A 20,011-nucleotide genomic window follows, 5' to 3' on the forward strand; every position below is an offset into this window, starting at 1 on the left:
ACTGGATCCCAAATAAACTGCATGTCTGAAAAGTTTTCATAAACAGAATTTTTCTCAGAGGGAGATGCAACTTTTGCAAGGTATATTGGAAGTTACAAAGCTGGAAGCCAGAGTATTCATGCAGGCAGGTTGTCAAGGATTCCATATAACGTTATAAATGACTATGACTCAAGGAAATTGGAGGAGAGCGGAGTGGGTGTGTCTGCACATGCAATTAATGTGCCAGAATTTTCTGCAAAGAAAATTCAAACTCATTAAAGACCTCCTGGGTGCATATTTACATGGGTGCCCCTGTTGGGAGCAGTTCAGTCCAGGCCTGCTTCTTTCTCCCTGCACTGCTCTGCCCTGCTGCAGTAGCTGGGGGAGCTCCAGGGGACACTTGCCTGGTTGCCAGCCTTGGGCTGGAAGGAGTACCAGGGTCAGGTCAGAGCTCTGCAGAGCAGGGGGGAGCTGTCCAGGAACAGGAGACAGCTCCCAGCCCTATGAAGCTCGGGATCACAGCTCAGTTTGGTGGCACTGGCTTGGGGCGATGCCCCATGGCCAAGCAGAAGGGAAAGCATCATTGGGACCAGAGAGGAGATGTGAGGTGGAAGCAGCACCAAGGACCCCTCACATCTTACCCCTAGCCCCAGCGCCGCTTCCCTCTCGCATCTCCCCCCCCAGTCCCGGTGCTACTTTCCCTGCCATGTGTCCCCCCACCCATCCCCCTCCCCCCTGTTCTGGCGCTGCTTAGCTGCCAAATCCTCCAGACATGGGCATGGAGCAGGATCCATCTGGGGTGTGTGCTCCATGGGCAGCAGCAGGGCTGAGGGGACAGGGGAGCTCTCTGTCCCCTCTGTCCTGCTGCTGCCCACACAGCACACACCCCAGTTGGCTCCTGCTCCCTGCCCATGTCTGGGGGAAGCCAGGACCTGAGCAGCACCAGGACCAGGAACACAGGAAGAGAGAGCTCCCCTGTCCCTAGGGGGAGCCAGGACAGGAGCTGAGCAGCACTGGAGCATTGGACAACTCCCACATCCTGCTGCCTATGGTGACCAGAAGCAAATTGCTCCTAGTCAGCATCTACATGTGCACTACTGTACAGTGGCTAATGTACCATTGATCTAGTACCTGTATTTGTTGGTACTAGCAAAGGGCTCATTAGCCTAATTTACTGAGCAGTAAGTCCTGCACACGTGGAGACACTGATGCTTTACTACGCATTCGAATTCTGTGAAGAGGGGCAGGGTCTGGCTGACTGAAAAAGACTATCCTTTTAAAAAGAAAGAATAAAAGGGCTGAGTGAGCTCTGGCTCCTGCTGGCTGAGGGGTAACAATGCTGCCCAGTTTCCCAGGAACTGCAGGAGGTTGAGGGAAATGTTAATAACTTTTCTCTCAACTAGAGAAGCATGTGTCCTGCTCTGATCATGTGGTGGGAAAAAGAAATGTAACACAAAGGTGTTGGATCCATCCAGGGGTGCCAGAGGAGATGGATTAAATCTGCACTAATTGGGAGGAGCTCTCAGAAATTTGATTTATCCCACTAAGAGGATGATATCCTGCATAAGCCAGTTTCAGGCATGTATTTCAAGAAATGAATACTGAGATCTGAAACAGAGTGGAGTTATTCAGGAGCAGCTATTCTCTTTTTTTTTTCCTTTTGTGCTTTTTATGGACTCAGAATGCAAAGATTTCTCAGGGGTGGGGAAGATGGTTTGCAGCTTATTCACCCCTGAGGAGCAATGCAATGTGCATATGTATATGTATATGTATATTGTGATTTTTAAAATCTTTTATTTGTTAGATGTTCATATATTGTTTATTATCCATTTGCTGTTATAGTAAAAAGATATTTTTGGACATTTTTTATTCATTATTGGTCACTGAGGCAAATTGAATGCCAAGTTCTTTACATTAGGTGCTGCTGGTTTATTTATATATTAGTGAACCCAGAAGGGTTGTGCACTTTGTACTGCAGGAACTTTACAATGGTAAGTGAATGATACACAAGGGAAACCAATCCTGCTTTCTTTCTCACATTTTACAGCCAGAAGAGGAAGTTTTGATCATCTGTTCCATTGGTGCTTAGTTTCTGCCCACAGGCTGCGTCTGACCTGTGGGGCTCTGCACAGATCCAGAACTTTGGTGGCAGGGTAGTGTTGGCAGCATGAATTGCTGCAGCTTAGATGGATGTGGTATGTGGAGCTGGGCCAGTGTGTAAGGTCACCCTGTGTCCAGAAATGGCACACACGAGTGGGTCAATGTGCAGGATCATGTCATAGCCAGATGCCAGGCCACACCCAGACCTAGTGGATGGGGCCAGGCCAGCATGCAGGGCTGCAACAGGTACTGACCCCATGCATCTAGCTTACACTGCATCTGGCCCACAGACTGACCTCACCCACAATCCCACACCACATATCCAGCCTTCAGAGCCAGAAGGTTGAGTGCAAAAGATATAGTCTGACCTCCAATATGACACAGAATTTCACACATCATTTATGCATCAAGTCCATAACTTCTGGTTGAACTGAGGGATATCTTTTAGAAAGTTCTTCAGTCTTGATTTAAAGTAGTTTGGTATAGCATGAAATCATTTCAATTCTCTTTATTTTATAACAGCTATCCAAAAAGACTAGCATCACTAACATTATGCATGACTAGAAAAAACACTTCTATCACAATATTTGTCTCATTTACTCTGTTTCAGTCAGTGCACCTACAATCCTGCTATCTTGACTTGATTAGAGCAGTAGCCATTACTGAGTTGCATTATAGCTTATCCCAGAAATTTACATTTAATTTATTTCTTCATTGTCATTTTTAACTATTGTCAGATAGTTCAGAAAATTGTATGGGATGTAGAAAAGCCATGCTCAAGTCCCTGTTGTACTTGACTCAGAGCAGAGACTTGAACCTAGTATGTCCTAGCTATTCTAATTCCAAATAGTGTACAAGGGGCTTAACAGGTGAACGCTAAAACCAAACATCCCCCTAAATTTGGGAACTTTGGATTTAAACTCTCAATTTCATGGTATCATTACAATAACATCTCCTCTATCATTTATATGTGACGAGGTTAGTTATAGGTTTATATCTCTCTGCTTCTTTTATATAGGTTTGTGAACACTCACTTCCTGTACCTTAGATACACATACACACATAGAATTGTATCTTTTTAAAAAGAGGTTTTATTAAAGCATAGCTGATTTTGAGGTGTGCAGTATGTTTTGATCATGTCCATTTCATTTATGTTCGATACACAGAGCTCTATCTAAAGCCTACTGAAATCAGTGAGTCTTTCCACTTACTTCACTTAGTACTAGACTGGGACCATACCACAAGTGTTTTTGAAATTCTATGAGATTTTGTGGCACATTTCCATTTCAGTTATCTGACTATAGAGAAGGTAACTGTTTGCAGTTTTTAAAGGGGGGAATTAAGTAGGAAAGTTGGACAGATTCTTTTTTTTTATTTTAAAAGAAAAAAATCTCTTTATAGTATGATATATTCATTTCTTGTGCACTTTTACTTTAATGCAAGTAGGACATTAGACACTAACTGAAATTAATATTTTAATGCACAGTAGGAGAAACCTTAGGATTTGGTCTATATTGATTTGAAGCAGTAAAAATTGACCTTGTAAACATTTCTTTAGGAGGTAGAATGCATATATTTGACAATCTGTCAAATAGGAGAAAGTAAACAGTGACTCTGTAATCCTAATAAATAAGGAGCATCACAGATTTTAAATAAACAATTTTTTATACAAAAAGGTTTATGTGAAAGACTAAAACAGTGTTTTAATAAGTTAGAAACAGGTATCATAATTTCTTTACAACCAAGGCATGTTTGCAAGAATCACTGGTTTTTCCTTCTGTCCCTGAAGTTTTGACTTGAAAACTGTTTTGCTGATGCATTAGTTTCTGAGTCATTACAGCTACTTTTTTCTCTTTGGATGTTAATGTCTTCAAGATGGCTCCTGTAAAACCAATCTGTAATACTTTTTAATCCCAGTCATTGAAAGGGCTTGTCTGCAAAACAAACCTTAGAAACTTGAACTGGAAAAATAAGTTCTTAAAATTAAAAAAAAATCTTTTTTCTAATTCAGGTGCCTCCCGCAGCGGCTCCCATGAAGACAGTGTTGATTGGTGGTAAAGATGATGCCATCTCTCTAGTAGGTTGTCCATGAGACTCCAGTGTTTCATGAGAAGGATACTGATTAGATGTTCCATACATGCACTGGGAAGAGGATGCAGATTGCATATTCGAAGCTATGGAGAAAAAGGTAAATGTCACTGCAGGTTTTCTGTTTATTTTTCTCTCAAAAGTACAGCCTGCCTGAAATAGATATAGACTTACATATCAGACACACTGGGCACATCTACAGGTGCCCTGACTGTCCACTTGGTACCGTGCAGTCTTTTAGTACTTGCTTCAGCAAGTATTAAATGACTGTGCAGTACCCGCTGGTACTGTGCAGTCCTGGTGGTGCATGGGTCATCTTCAACTACTACTGCAGAGTAGCAACAAAGTACTGTGCAGTAGCACTGGCATCACAGTTAGTGCCCATTGATGCCACATCACCATAGTGATGAGCTACAGCAACATAGCTGGTCGCTATGGCGAAGTAGCGTCTCATGCAGATGCACCCACTTTCTCCCTAAGTACAAAGAGCAAGGGCCTGATATCAGAACCCTGTCTGGATTCAGATACAAATTTCCCATTTCTTTACAGCAGGATATTCTGAAACCCCAGGTCTGACTGAATGTTGTTAGAAATCCAGCTGTGGGTCTGAAATACAGCAGGAGCACAACCCCACATCTAAAAGAAGGTGTGCAGAACCAAGTATGTTTGCTATTCCTCCTCTTCCCCCATCTTGCTTCATTCATTTGAGTATTGACTCTCAGACTGCACCACTGCTTCTGTGCATAAGTAATCAAATCTACCATCTGGCAACTATCAACACAGAACACAAAAGTCACTTGATGAAGACAATCCCTGAAGTGGAGTTTTTTTCTGTTTGCTTGGGTTCCCCGCCATGGCCTCCCCCTGCTGTAGCTTCATTTAAAGGAGCAAGATGGAAATGGTTACTTGGAGGTCTTCAACCTGCAAGTAGATCAAATTTGGTGTTTGTTTCCAACTGGCAGAATGATGACTGGTGACAAAGCAGATGTGTCACAAGACAGTTAGGTAGCTGCTCATTCCTAAGTTTGGATGAACATCTCTAAATTTTTGCATGTGCTCTTTTCCATAACCGCTGACACAATCAGGTGACAGACAACATGTGCCAGAAGCAAATAAGGTGTTTCTTTGAGATCTGCAGCAACCTGGTTGGCATATGCAATGATAGCCATTATGCATAATACCATTCATATATTTGAATGTATAAATGAACCTCTACTTCTCAAAATTATGGGTCAAAACTAGTTAAATTAAAGGTAGGTTTCTTCGAGGCAAAGGGACAAAACAGCCATATACATACTGTGTTTACTAGTTTCCTGTCAGATGGAACTAATCCATCACTTACATATTTATTAAATATACAAGCCACTGGGCCTGCGATTTTGACACCAATGCTTCCATAATTTGGGTACAGACAGAAGTGACAATTTATACCTAATCTGGCCACAGAAAACAGTTCATAGCTATGGCCAAACACAGGTGCACGACTGCAAACAGCTTAAAAATGGCCAATTGGGTGCAAACCTGACCCCTTGTTGGACAAGGTATGAGATAAAGAAGTTTCAAAATGTAGCGTCTTTTGTAACTTGTGTCTGCAGAGCTGACAGCCTGTCACTGTTTTCAGAATGGGAGGGGGGAAAGGGAGTGGAGGGAGTTCAGTATGGGGGGTTTTCAGCTCCCCTGGAGGGCGGGGAGGGTGTATTGGGGCCTCCCTGAGATGGGGGAGAGGGGACTCCAATTCACCCACCCCGCCCTTCAGCACCAGCTGGGGGGCCCCAAGAACAAGCTCCCTCTGTTGCCTTTTCCCTGTCCCATTCTGAAAACAGTGAGCACTAGCAGAGAGCTCTGGCCTTTGCTGTGGGAACCTGACTGCAGGCTCCCAGTCCACAGCCAAATTCCCCTCTTCCCTGGAACCAGCAGTGAACTTCTGTTTGGTTTGGGGCAACACTGCAACTCAGAACACTTTGCAAAAATCATTCTGAGTTACAGCTGGAAGCTGTACTTCTGCCTGAACCCAAAAGAGTTTCTTTTTTCCTTCCTCCAGCAATCTGCTTGAAAGAATTGAGCTCTGAGGCTTGTTAAGATGTCTATTATCATTTTCCCCATCAGATCTCCCTTTTCTAGACTAACAAAACCAAGTCTCTTCAAGCCTTCCTTAAGAGGCCATGTTTTCAATGGTTTTTAAAATATTTTTGCTGCTTCCCTGTTAGCCTTCCCCCAGCTTATCTACATCTTAAAGTGTGGTATCTAAAACTCATCCCTGCATTCCAGGTGGGGCCTCCCTAATCCTGACTACAGCAGAATGATTACCTCCCATGTTTTATACTGATGTGAGGACAGCAGGACTTAGCCAAGGCATTTAGAACTATTGTAGCAAGGTGTTACAAGCTTTATAGTGCTGCTTGGTCACCAGATATACTTACCAACAGGGGTTCGACAGAGAAGTGACGGTGAGGAATCTGCATAGTATGAGCCTGTCTGCTTCCTTCCATTATCATCTAAGATGTTCAGTGGGTCATGGATATCATTGTATGATGGCAGTGATCTAATGCTGCTTACACTACTGATTACAGAAACATGCTGATCCACCATGGATCCAAGCCTGTGAGATTCTGGGTAGTTTATGTTGTTTCCATAGTATCCTACTGAGAGGAAATAAATAAGATAAAATAAACTTCACAAAAAAGGAAGGATGGTCTAAGGGTTAAAGTGCATATCTCAGAGAGAGAATATCTGTGTTCTATTGCAATTTCTGTTGGTGAACATGGAACCAAATGGAACCTCTTTGAATCTAAAGGGACCTTGGATTAAAATCTCTGAGCATCTATACATGTGCTCTGGGGTAGGGGTGTGCATTTTAATGAGAGTGGCTTTTGGGAACCACTCTAATTAAAATGCCTGTAGCATCTTATGTATGTTGTATCCTGCACCATTTTGGCTGAGGGAGCATTCTAATTAGAACGCTCCAGCAGACTCAATCCAACGCCTTCTAATTAGAAGGCGTCGAAGCAGATGTCCCACATGAGTATGGGCACCCTCTAGGTTTAAAGTCATTTTTTCAGGTCAGATCCAAAATCAAGAGGTAAATGTTATGATTCCAGGGAGGATGTAGAGAAAAAAATCTAATTAGAACAGACACTCTTACATTGATTTGGTGCCTCAGAATATGAACCTGAGAACTAGTTTTTATATGATCTTAAATTCAAACTTCAAATTGTAATGCTGAGTCTAGCTCTGAACACATCTCTTTCATTATACTGTTTTTGTTCAAAACCTAAAAATGAAGGATTGTTTATGAAACGTCTAAGGGTGTTTATACACATGCTCTGGGAGGCAAGGGGGGTGGTGCTTTAATTAGAGCTGCTCCAAGAGCCGCCATAATTAAAGTGCCCGGAGTGTCATGTGTATCAGAGTCCTTGTGATGAAAAATGGTAGCGGGGGTACTTTAACTAAGGCTTGTCAAATGAACTTTAGTTACAGTGCCCCCACCACCATTTTTCAGTTCAGGACACTGCATACACAAGATGCTACACATATTTTAATTAGAGCGGCTCCTGAGAGTGCCCAGATTCTAATCTCAGTTAGTTAAAGCACCCCCACCACCATTTTTCAGCACAGGGAGGCTGATACACGTGACACTGGAGTCTGCTGGAGCATGGTAATTACACTGCTCTAGCAGACTTGATTAACTGAGTCTGCTCCAACGTGCTATAGTTACAGCACATCAGAGAAGCCTCGATGCATGAATATTGGTGCTGTAAGTTATCAGTGGGTGTGTCCACATATGTAATTAGTGCAGATGAATAAACTCTGGAGTTTATTGCGCTGGAATTTTTTGGTCCTAGGCGCACCATTTGAACATATACCCAGGAGCAATTAACTCCTGAGCAATCAACTTCGGAGTTTATTCATGTGCAGCACATGGAGCTTGGTTGGAGCAGTCCTGGCTGGCAGAGGCCCCCAGGGGTCAGCCTACCAGCCTGGGGCTGCTCTGACCAGGCTCATGTTCTGTGGAAGGGCTGGCTGGGGCACAAGGTTCTTTCTGTGTGAGGCTAGCCAGCAGGCAGCCTCCATACTGACACACCCTCATGCCCCAGCCACCCAGGTCAGTGTCTATACATGCGCTGCTGTGCCCAAAAAAACTGCAGCAGGAAGTTTATTAGTTTCAGCGCCCTAATAATGATGCACATGTAAATGCTTACTGCAAAGCTACTTAGTCAGCTTTGCAGTAAATGTCTCATGTAGACATGCCCAGTGAGTGACATGCTTTAGTCCAGGGGTGGGCAAAATGTGACCCGGGGGCTGTATGCAGCCTGCCAGGCCATTCAATCCAGCCTGTGTGGCCCCTAAAAAATGTAGACAATTAATATTTATCTGCCCTGGGCTGCCTGTCATGCAGCCCTTGATGGCTTGCCAAAACTCAGTAAGCGGTCTCTACCCAAAATAACTGCCCACCCCTGCTTTAGTCAGTATGTTTCAGTTAATTGTTTACATAAATTTGGAATTTGTCCTAACCAGTTACTGTGTGTAGTATTACTGTGTAAGTTCCTTTAGAACAAGTACCATTATGTATACATATAACCTGTTAAACATTAAGGAATAAGCATTAAGGAACTATGTCCGTGGAATGAGGAGAGTAGAAACCCTAACATTTGCCCCTGGTTTTAGCACAGAATGAAATTTTCATTTTAAAGTTCCAAATTAAACTGTGACACCTACAAGCAGAACATAGAGGAGCAGTTGCTCAAAATTGATTCCATAATTCCATTCTGCTCTTTTTATAATGTGGCCCAAAATAATGAATAGCTGAATGGATGATTTAGGTAGAAAAGTAAGAAAATCTACATGATAACAGTATCTGGCACCTTTTTCTGGCATCTTTTATCTTGAAGGATCCCAAACCACTTTATACACTAATCTAGAGACTACAGTTTCTATAGGAATCATTTCACCCACACTGTCTCTGGGATGGAACATGACAGCTGTGTTACAGGTCACAGAAATGTATGCTACAGCCAAAATCCTAAATAGCAGCCAAGCCAAGTGCTTTTAGCATCTTTTATTTTTTCATTTTAACTTCGGGAGCTGGTGGCCACTGAAGTGGCTCCTGATGTAAGACAGAGTAATGAGAGGGCTACTTTATCCCCAGCTGCCTAAGAAGCTTTTTGAGCTACCGTAAGTATAGGGACACATTGGCTCTTTGACTGCTTTATCTGAACTATGCCAGATGGAGGTTGGCATAGGAGATTCGTAGCCACAATGCTAGTTGAGGATGCCCCTGGTTGCCCCCAAAGCCCCAGGCAGAAATCAGTCCTCAGGTAGCTGGTTGGGATGGCATTACAGCTGCTCTGTGTCACCAGAGTAGCAGACTGCCAGATGCATAGGAAGACAAAAGATGTGAACAGAAACTGAAGAATGCCTTATGTACTGATAAAGCAGACAGAGCAAAAATTTTGCTTCTAGATATGAAGGGACAGTCAGAGAGAAAAAAAAAGGAGACTTTTAAGGGTTAATACCATTGGAAGCATTAGACGGATATGTTGCTCCTGGACAGGCAGCAGCCACTGAATTGCTCAGAAAATTGAAACTCCCAGTATTCAGAAACTGCATATTATGTGCATCCTGTGAAGCTGAGGAGGGCCCATAACTAGAGGGAGACCTGGCATTGTATGGAGACACAGCACAGCTGCTATTGAAGTAGTCCCTGGAGAACTGCTGCTCACTCAAGGCCGTAAATCGACCATGCTCTGCTCTGTGCTGATAAGATCCCGAAGTTGGATGAACCTGGGTCCTGAACATGGCCTGGTAATTGGAGTTGGGGCCATAGTAGCTCTGATTAGTTTGTGAGAGAGTCTGGTAGAGAGGCTCTGAATAGGAAGAGCAGTGTGAATGTGTAGATAACACGGGGCCTACACTCGGAGGTCTCCCAGTCATTGGCCCCTGATTGATAACACTTCCTCGACTGACCATGGCTGGAGAAATGGGTGGAGTCATCAGAGGGCCAGTGCTTTGCGAGAGCTCCATCTGCCCTGAAAGAAACAAATATTGGCATTATTTAGTATCATGCTGTCTCATTTTCAGAGACTGACTTGAGAGGGTTTCTTTAAAGTTTAAAGTATAGCTATCTGATGACTTGGTGAGCACAAGTTATGGTTCTAAGTTGCTACAGAGGATAAGCTTTGTTAGAGTCCACAACTTGCACAGACTTCACCCTTTATGTTAAACTGGAGCAACTCACACAATTCTCTTTGGAGGTACCCTGTTCCATCCTCCGCATGCTGATCAACCCTGAGGCTGCCAAGTTAAGTAGTAGTTAAAGCAGCTGTCAACCAGATTGCCATGGCACCTTGGGGTGTCATGAGATCCTTTTAAGGGTGTAGCAGAGTATTGTGCAACCTTAGCACTGTTAGGTGTGCAAATTCTTACACATGATTCACAAAATAAGTCCAGAGATTTCAAATAGGAAATCACAGTGTCAAAAACATTCCAACCTGCTGTGGCCTTTCTGAATTCTTTACAACAGAAGAATTGCTCTATTATTTTTCTGCAGTCAAGAGACATGTGAAATTAGTTTTTAAAATGGGGTTTTGCCAAATTCAGAAAAGTTATGGAGTGGTGCCTTGAGGTTAAAAAGGCTGAGGACCACTGGGCTAGAGGCAATAACACAATGAGTTGTTACCCATCATGTCAGTTCATGGGCTCAGGCTGATGATGTTCATACCCTCTGCACAAAGGTAAACCATTCTGAGCAAAAGAGGTCCACAGTAATTTAAATCAAAGTGAGTGGCGGTGGTAGCTGAAGGCTTTATAAGCTTGAATCATCTGTGTAACAGTATAGAGGGGGACTTAGAAACCTCAGTCACCAGTGGGTTAAATAAACTTTACACAGTGTTCTTTTTTTATAACTCTGCATGACTGGACTAAAAGAGCAATGATACCAGCAAAAGATAAGAGGAGAGACTGATGCCTACCTGTTAGCTGTAGAGTCTCATTGTCCCCTGGGGAGAAAGGATTCAAACCAGAGGGCAAGCTGCTGTGCTGGTTAGCTGACAGTGAAACGTAGGCTTGCTCCACAAGGCACTCATTTTTCACTGATGTGTCGCTAGCCAGGGTAGCAGCTTTGTTACGATTTGCCAGGAAGCAAGAGCTTGGTGATGCAGTGAAGGTGGCTTTACTTGCATCTGGAAAAAGTTAGTGAAAATACCTGGTAGCTCGTGCACATATACATAGTGTGGAAAGTCATGTCGACATGTAAACAATATGTGAAGTGACTTATGATAATGGTTAAATAGTAGATCAATTTGGTAACTTATTTTAAAATTCAAAATCTTATAAAGATCCCAAACATTGCATGTAGTCAACATATGCATCTTTTAAAGTGTTGCCGTGGTCTTCCCTTTCAAGTCTCTTCTATTGTGTTCTATACCCACCAATCTATGCTATAGATACCAGCAGAAGAATTGCTCCAAATTGAAGCAGTAACAGTAAATACATGGATCAGATTCATCCCTCTTGTAATTTTACTGAAGTAAATTAAGTCAGTTGAGTCACACGAGGGATGAATTAGGTTCATGTTTTATCCTTAATTGCATGAAGGAGAAAAGCAGGGAGATTTAAAGTCCCTATCCTAGTTGAGACCTGTACTTCTCTGTACGTCAAGCTTTCAGTACCCCTGATCGCAATGAAGTCAGTAAGAGTTCTGCTGTTCTTCAAGTGGGACCAAGATTTTACCCTGCATCCTCACCATAGTCCCCAAACTGAATTTAAATGCTGAACAGAAGAAGACTCTTCTGTAGAGCTGAATTTAATAACAACAACAATAGCCAATTTCCATTATAAGATAAAAATCAGTGGGATTTACTGACCTGAATGCGTGCAATTAGATGATGAAGAAACAGCTAAAAATGAGTTTAATCTAGATCGGTGTACATCAAATGTAAGTCTGCTGAACCAAATGCAGTTATCCTGGATTTATATGGAATAATAGAGACCTACATTTGGTCCGGATGCAGTTTCCTAAGCTTCGTTTAGTCCAGAAGACTGGACTAGATGAGCTCATATGTTCCCTTCCAGCCCTCCTTTCCTGTGATCCTATAATCACAGTGGGCATTTATACACATGCTTCAGGAGTGTGTGTGGGGGGGAGGGGTGCTTTAATTAGAGTGGCTCCAAGGGCCGCTCTAATTAAAGCACCCAGAGTGTCATGTGTACCAGCCTCCCCGTGTTGAAAAATGGTGGGGGGGCGCTTTACCTAAACCTTATCAAATGAGCTTTAGCTGAAGTGCCCCCATCACCATTTTTCAGCACGGGGAGGCTGGTACATAAGGCACTGGAGTCTGCTGGAGCTCCAACAGACTCAATGAAATCTGCTCCGAAGCGTTGTAATTACAGCATGTTGGAGCAGCCTCTTTGCACGTGTATGGGCACCTGGTGAGACTAAACAATTTCCATGGGTTGGTCACAGCATAAACATAAATTTTGTAGATATTTCCTGGATGTGTTCACTGGCCCCACCCCTCAACACTGATTGGCAGAGAGGCCTGAGAGGAGGGACAAGGGGGTGGCCACCATTCTGTCTGCTGGCTGCCTTTCATGAGGCCCAGCCCATTGGCACTGATTGGTGGAGAGGCCCCAGTGGGGGGATTAGCGGCCACCATCTTGTTTGCTGCCCTTCGTGTGGCCCTACCAGCTGGTGCCTTCTCCCCCTCCCCCCGGCAGACTGTGAAACTGGGCCATGGCAGCATTTTATTTTTACAAATTACATGAAGGAAAAAAGCAGGGAGATTTCATCCCAGATTTCATGGTTTCTGCAAAATCACGAACTGAGTAGACTCCTTACCTATAATCCTACATTAAAGTGCCTGGAACATGATATAAATGTTACCATTCAAGCAGTATAGTAGCTGGGAGTGTTTTAAAATGCTCTTTAAAGATTAATTCTATTCTTTACTTCATGCTAATACTTAATACTTTTTCATATACTTAAAGCACACAAGTAGTTCAGCTGAAGTTAACCAGACGGATCTTGTGTTTTATGGCAGAAGGCAGGGCAATCTAGCATCTTTAAGATTAACTCCTGCAGAATGACATAAACTTTTGTGGGTGACTGCCTACTTCATCAGAGAGTATCCAATGAAAGATTATGCCTTTCTGAATGAATTAGTCTAAGGGTGTCTAACTCATCCAGTCCTGGAGCCTGGATGAGCATACCTGAGCTTGTCTGCAGGCTGGACCAGGATCAATTCCCTGCAGAGTGTTTGTGGTGCTGAGCCCTGCCCATGTACCATGAGTGCTGGCCCTCAGGGATGGCATGGGGAGCGCAGACAGGACCTGGTGCCATGGGCAGCACAGGATGCCACATGCAGCCTGCATCCCAGACCACTGTGCCATGTGCAGCACCAGGTCCAGCTTACATGCAGCTGAAAGCACATGTCTCAAGCTGGCCACAGATACTGGCACATGCATAGCAATCTCCAGGGCTGGTCAGTCCAGCACATGACGCATGGCCTTGTGCAGTGCATGAGGCACAGGGGGCTGGCACATGGCACACACACCTCATGTTGGTTCCCTGTTCTGTATGCAGCGCATTCCAGCTCTGGGTTCACTGTGCATATGGCCCATGGGGCCAGCATGGAGTGTGTACCGTCTGTGATGCCCAGGCTGGATCCAGTGCTTCACATAGCACAAGCTGCGTGGAGCACCCCAAGCCACCCCATGCCGTCTGCAGCATGCATAGCACCAGGTCCAGCCTGACTTCAGACAACCGTGGCTAATTACCTCTCTTGTATTATTATCTACACAGGTAGATAGGTCTTGCAGGGCCAGGGCATACATAAATAAAAGCAAAAAGAACCAAACTTTACAATCTAGTTACCCAAGTTCTTCATGTACTTGTCCAGTAGATTCTGGAGTTCCTGTTCTTTGTCATTGTTGAACTGGGTCTCCATTGCTAGCAGAATGTACTCATCTAGTAGCATACGAATCAAATGAAAAGAACCTTTAAATTGAGAAAGAGAGAGAATGAGAAAGAGTAGCTGAGTTATCTTTGTGACCATCTCCCAACACTTTACAAGAAGTGAGTGAAACAAACAAATAATTGTTGGACTTTAAATGACCTGCTAAGACCAACAAGGAATAGTGCCGGACTTCTAGCTCTAATCTCTCTTTGCACAGGCCCACCTAGTTCAATTGTTTACTGTCCTGTAGGCTATTTGGCCACTAATTACATCAAAGAAAAATACTGATGAAAGTGAGACATGCTTTATACTTGAAGAGGGCACACACTGGAGTTAGATAAGGCTGAGCTTGACTCAAATGTGCCTGACTCTGCTTTATTTATGTTTGCCTTGTAAGCAGTCAATAGTTGACAAAGTATTGGAGCTTATTTCAAGGAAATATCACATTAAAACAGATATCCCCCTGTAGGCTTTCCAAATGCTCTTTCAATTTAAGATAAAAGTTAATTTGCAGCTACAGGAAGAAATTAGGAAATGATGTGCTAATGTGAAATGATTTTCATTTAGTCCAGAAGCATTTTCTAATTTTGAAATACCCAATTTGAAGTACATTAAAATGTTAAAAAAATAATACTTTAGGATATACTATTTGTATTAAAATCCTAAAAAAACCCATAAATATAACATTGCAATTTCATGTCTAGGAATCCTAGAGCTCAACCTAGAGATGTTTAGCTACATTTCTTGTAAAATGGCCTCACTGAAAAAACAGTCACTATTTTACTAAATGGATTCATACACAATAATAATTTAAATTGCTTTTCTCAGATCTTGGGAAATGTGATTGTGGCTCTGTTGCTCAATCAAATGATACCTATTAGTTGTAGCTCCTACATGACAAACTAATTTGAAAAAAAAAAAACTTTAAAAACTTAATAATCAACCCCAGCATCCAATGAATTACTGCTAGGATTTTTTTTTTTTTAAGAGGGAGGAGGCAATGCACATTATACAGTGTTTTGGAATCCGGTCAGAGAAATATCAGGACAATCTCATGTGTTTTGCAGGTGGTGTGCAGGTTAAACAGAGTGCTCAGCATGTGGGCAGGAAATAGATGGGGTTTTATGAAACCCAGAGTACCAAAACTTGATGCGTTGTTTAAGGTGAGATTATGCATCACTCGGGCACCAAAAAAGCTCCATTTGAGAAGGAAATCTTGGGCTCTCTTCTTTAATGACCTTCCATTTTGTTTGCTTGCCTAAAAGAGAGATGAAGAAAGAAAAATCAATAAGTAAACTAAGTTTACTTCTCCAGACAGGGAAGTCCATCCCTTTCATGAAGTCAGAAACACAGCAAGGCAGGGAGGAGAGTGAATTGTTCTTAACAGTTCATAGGATTCCTAGGCCACTTGGCTGAACAGAAGAGCTCAGGTTGGCTGGAATGTAGAATAATTCAGTGGTATGTCTCAAAGGAGCAGCATGCACCCCTAAATGACCAACCCCATCCTTGGAGAAGCCCGTTAGTTGACAGACTGCCCTGTCCTCTGCCTGGGAAGGGTGCTGGCTGTCAAGTGGCATTTGACAGGTGCTGAAAAGTAGCAGCTACCACAGACAGCTGGGGAGGGTTCCTGCCCTGGAAGAATGCCCCTTCCTATCCCATGAATCAGCTGATTGGCAGGAGGGGGGCATTTTCCCATAGTGGGAACCCACCTGGTTCTTTCCGCAGAATAGCCCCACTTTCTTAACTCCCCTGGGCTGACCTGGAGGAGTGCAGGGAAAGGAAGCTGCTGTGGCAAGGCTCTGCATGGTCCATGCTTCCTACTGGTCTGGGCTGACCCAAAGCAGTGCAGAGCTTTTTGCTGTCATGGCAAAGCTCCAAGGCCTTGCTACCATGGATGGCAAAGCAGCCTAACTCCCTCTGCACTGCTCCAGGTCAGCTGGGCAGTTCAGGCAGCAAAGGAAAGTCAGAGGGGCTGGGAGCTGGGCCAGGGAAAGTTCCTGCGTGTCCAGCTCTCAGCCCCTCTGGTTTTCCCTATCATTCAGCTGAGCAATGGGCTAACAATTTCAAATCTGGGAGGGCTGAGAGCTGGGCATGTGGAGGCTTTATCAAGCCTGGCTCCTCCTTGCTGTTTTGCTGCCCAGCTGATCAGAGAAGAAACTATCCTGGGAGTGATTTAGCCTGAGTTGTTGTCAGGTTATTTTTCTCCTGGAAGCCATTTATGCTTTGGGAGAAAATGACTCAATATCTGCACATTTTTGGTTTCTACCAGGAGAATGGTGATTCTTCAGGTAGAAACTGAGTATCTGTATCTGGCCTCTATTTACTCTTGGCTGTTACTTCACCATGAGGGCTTTGCTCTATGTGGTAACATTGGAAGCTGTCATTTTCTCAAATGGCAAACAGAAAGAAGCAGGTTTACGAGTCTCACAATAACTGCATTTTAACATGAACAGAAGGTGGAGGGCAATGGAAGGATTACATGTTTCGTAAATCATTACCTAAACTGGACTCGTCTAGTGGGCTCTTGTGATTCTCATTTTTTTTAGATGATTACAGATACACATGCCATTCTGTATCTATTATGTGATACTGTATTAAATAAACAGATGTGTCTTCCAGGGTTGTTTCCCCATGATGAGTTGGGGAACAAAATATAACATTTTAGATAGTAAATATAAAATTCTGTCTTTATATATTCAAGGGTTCAAATGGCATTTACAATTGATGGGAGTTAGGCATCTGTGTGGCTCTCTTCCTCTGAATTTTGGCCTTGATTCAGCAAAGTGCTTAGCAACAATACCAGAAATACACAGAAGTGAAAGTGTCCAAGGTCACTTAGCAAGTTGGCGGCAGAGCCAGGACTAGAAATCATTCCTCTGTTTATTAGAATATGCTACCTTCCCATTTATATTACAGTGCTTAGTAAGTTGTGAGGAGCAGATTTCAGTATTACAAAGCGCCAGGGACCCAGGTTTTCTGATTTTCCCTTTTCCCAGAGAAAAACGCAGTTTTCATTTTAACAGCGAAACATGCAAATTTTGCTCTTTTGCAGAGCGTTCTCTGCAGGCTGGCCTGCAAGGGGCTGGGGGGAGTGGGAGGAGGGACCTGGAGAGCAGCTCCCACAGGTAAGTCTGGTGTGGGGGAGGAATTGAGGCACCCATAGGGAGGGAGAAAGGGGGCTGAGCAGGGTAGGTCTGGGGGTAGGGCTGCTACTGGGCCATGCATGGGGCTTGGGGATCAGGGCTGCAATGCACAGCCACAGGACCCCAGTGGGAAGCAGCATGGAGCCATAGGCAGCCTGTTCAGGGGGCAGGGGTATGGGGCCAGCTCCCTGCCTCTGTGCATGCTCCTGGGAGGGCAGGGGGACACATGCCCCCAGATCTGTGTGTGGGGTGGGGGCGGGTGTGGGCTGCCTGCTGTGGGCTTGAGCTCCCTGCCCTGCTGCCCTCCCCCTGAGGCCTCCACAGCCCAGTGGGTGGGACCCAGCACAGCAGGGCAGAGCAGGACCAGGCGGGGAAGCTTGATGCCGCCGCTGCGAGCCCCATGCTGCCCTAGCGATGTGCCCCCTGTCTGCCCTGGAGCAGCGAAGGGCACAACCCCATGCTGCCACCCCCACTGCTCTGAGGCAGGCAGGAGGCACACTGCCCTCATAATGGCTCAACGAGCTTTCCTGCCTGGCTCTGCTCTGTGTTGCTGTGCCTGCTGGGCTGCAGAGGTGGGAAGGCAGCAGGAAAGGGAGCCTGATCCTGCAGCAGGCAGCCTACCCCCACCCTGAGCACCAATCTGGAGGACACATGCCCCCCACTACTGTCCCCAGGAGCGCACGCGGAAGAGAGCCAGCCTCACCCCTCCACCCATGCCTGCAGTGAGCAGCCTGCACCAGCCCCACACCATTAGCTCCATTCTGGCTGTGCTGCCCGTGACGGAGGGGGAGTCAAGCTCCATGCTTGGGCTGCAGTAGTCACCACCTCCCGCAGGCAACAAACGGGGCTCGGGTGTTGCTGTGGCGGGGGGGGGCTGCAGACCCAGGTCCCTCGCCCTGTAGCCCTGGCAGCTGGGGAGGGCAGGGAGGTGAGGGTGAGGGGCGAGGGTCACCAGCAGAGCTGGGAGGGAAGCGGGGGGGGTGGGGCTGTGGTGGGAGAGTGAGGCTCAGCTGGCTATGGTTGTGGAGTGAGGGGAACCAGCAGGACTGGGGGGGCTGTGGGGCAGAGTGAAGGGCACTAGCAGGGACAGGGGGCTGTGGGTGAGGAGCGAGGGGTACAAGTAGGGCCCAGGGGCTGTGGGTTATGAGTGAGGGGCCTGGACCTGCATCCTGGTGAGTGAAGGGAGCAGAGGGAGCTGATTTTTCCATGATAAAAAACCCAAAATCAAATACCAAAATTTATAGGTACTTAGAATTTATTTTACTATAGTGACTGATGCACTGGTAGGCTTCCAAATTGCTTTAAAATTGTAAATATATCAATAAAACAGTGTGTTCACTCGATACCTATATATATAGTTGTGTTTCATTTTAATCATGGATTTTGGAGTTTTTATCAGAGAATTTGCAATTTTTTATCAGGAAAAACTAGGATCCCTGCAAATCACTACATTTTCAAAAAAAATTTAAAGAAACGTTCCTTTCATAGGCGTCAACTTTGGGTTTTGCCAGTGGGTGCTTGCAAACATAAAAAAACAGAACAAAACAAAACGGTCCTTTACTTTAAACTAGACACATTACTGTGCCGAGCCCTGTGCATGCTTAGAAGAGGCAGCATGTTACTTTAACCCAGCTCGCCCAACGTCTGTAAAGACCGGATGCTTCAGTGGGGCTTTCTTGGCACTTTTATCTAATAGCTGATTGAACCAGTTTTAGCTAAAAGTGACAAAAAGCCCTACTGACGTTCCTAATCTTTACAGATCCTGTAGAGCCAGGTTGAAATTAAGTGTTCCTTCTTTTAGTAAAGCATTTTTTTGGGTTTTTGTTTTTAACATTTGCAAGTAGCCATGGAGATCTAATGCGTAAAACCAAAATGGCCATAGCTCGTGGGTGTTAAGCATCCACTAATACTTTTCATGGATGCCTGAGTCCCGGAGAACCCACGGAGTCGGCGCCTATGGCTTCTTCTGCACTGTAAAGACCTGATTCAGAGTCAGGCATTTGCCTTACAATCATTAATCTTACTATTTCCTGAAGCTCAGGATTTCCCTCATGACTCTGGTGTTTTAGATGCTTTAAGTCTCACATAGGGTTGCTATTTGCTATTCCAGTTGCAACCCAGAATGAAATGCAGGTCTTGACAGGTGAGCAGGAACCAGTTTGAGTTACTGTTCTCAAATACACAAGTATTTTGGTTGTAGAAATCAAAATATAATAGTAATAATAATAATGATAATTTAACTGTACACAAACCTATGTGCTGGCGATATTAAACAATTTAATATGGGTAGAGCAAAAATATTTTACTTCTCCATAAGAAGTCATTCCCAAAAGATTTTAAGTAATAATAGTTTGCTCAGATTAAAACTACAATGGGGCACTTCATGATGTTATTTGTTATTCATATAAGTGATCTATTGTGGATATTAATTCTATACAATTTTCTCCATTGCATTAAATAGAAGCATATGTAATGCTACACAAATAATATAAAAAATATTAAAGAGCTGCATCTCTAGGGAACAACTCCAGCTCACCTTATTCATCTGAGCAATCCCAGGGAAGTCAAAAAAGTTATGGAGTATACTTCTTTTATATGCATTCTTTGGGGTACTGATTCTGAGGCCAGAATTGAGAGGTCGCTGAGTTTTTTTATTTAGAGGTCACTGAATGAGTTGGGATTTTCAAAAACATTCAGGATTGGTTCTAACTCTTAAGTTATTAGAATAGATTCTCAGTGGGAGCATCT

General features: G+C 44.2%; 1 protein-coding gene across 1 annotated transcript in view; it reads right to left on the reverse strand.

Annotated features, from left to right (window-relative positions):
- Positions 1-3,816: 3,816 nt before the first annotated feature.
- RFX6 (regulatory factor X6) overlaps positions 3,817-20,011 on the reverse strand; it is a 60,912-nt gene continuing 44,717 nt past the window's right edge. The window contains exons 14-19 of the mRNA XM_025207053.1: positions 15,261-15,378; positions 14,039-14,161; positions 11,136-11,345; positions 9,681-10,193; positions 6,588-6,809; positions 3,817-4,253 (exon numbers count right to left, since the gene is read on the reverse strand). Of these exons, the coding sequence (XP_025062838.1) occupies positions 4,087-4,253; positions 6,588-6,809; positions 9,681-10,193; positions 11,136-11,345; positions 14,039-14,161; positions 15,261-15,378 (1,353 nt within the window). The 3' untranslated portion in view covers positions 3,817-4,086. The remainder of the gene's footprint in view (positions 4,254-6,587; positions 6,810-9,680; positions 10,194-11,135; positions 11,346-14,038; positions 14,162-15,260; positions 15,379-20,011) is intronic.

Source organism: Alligator sinensis, unplaced genomic scaffold, assembly GCF_000455745.1.
Source record: "Alligator sinensis unplaced genomic scaffold, ASM45574v1 scaffold38_1, whole genome shotgun sequence".
Lineage (NCBI taxonomy): Eukaryota > Metazoa > Chordata > Crocodylia > Alligatoridae > Alligator > Alligator sinensis.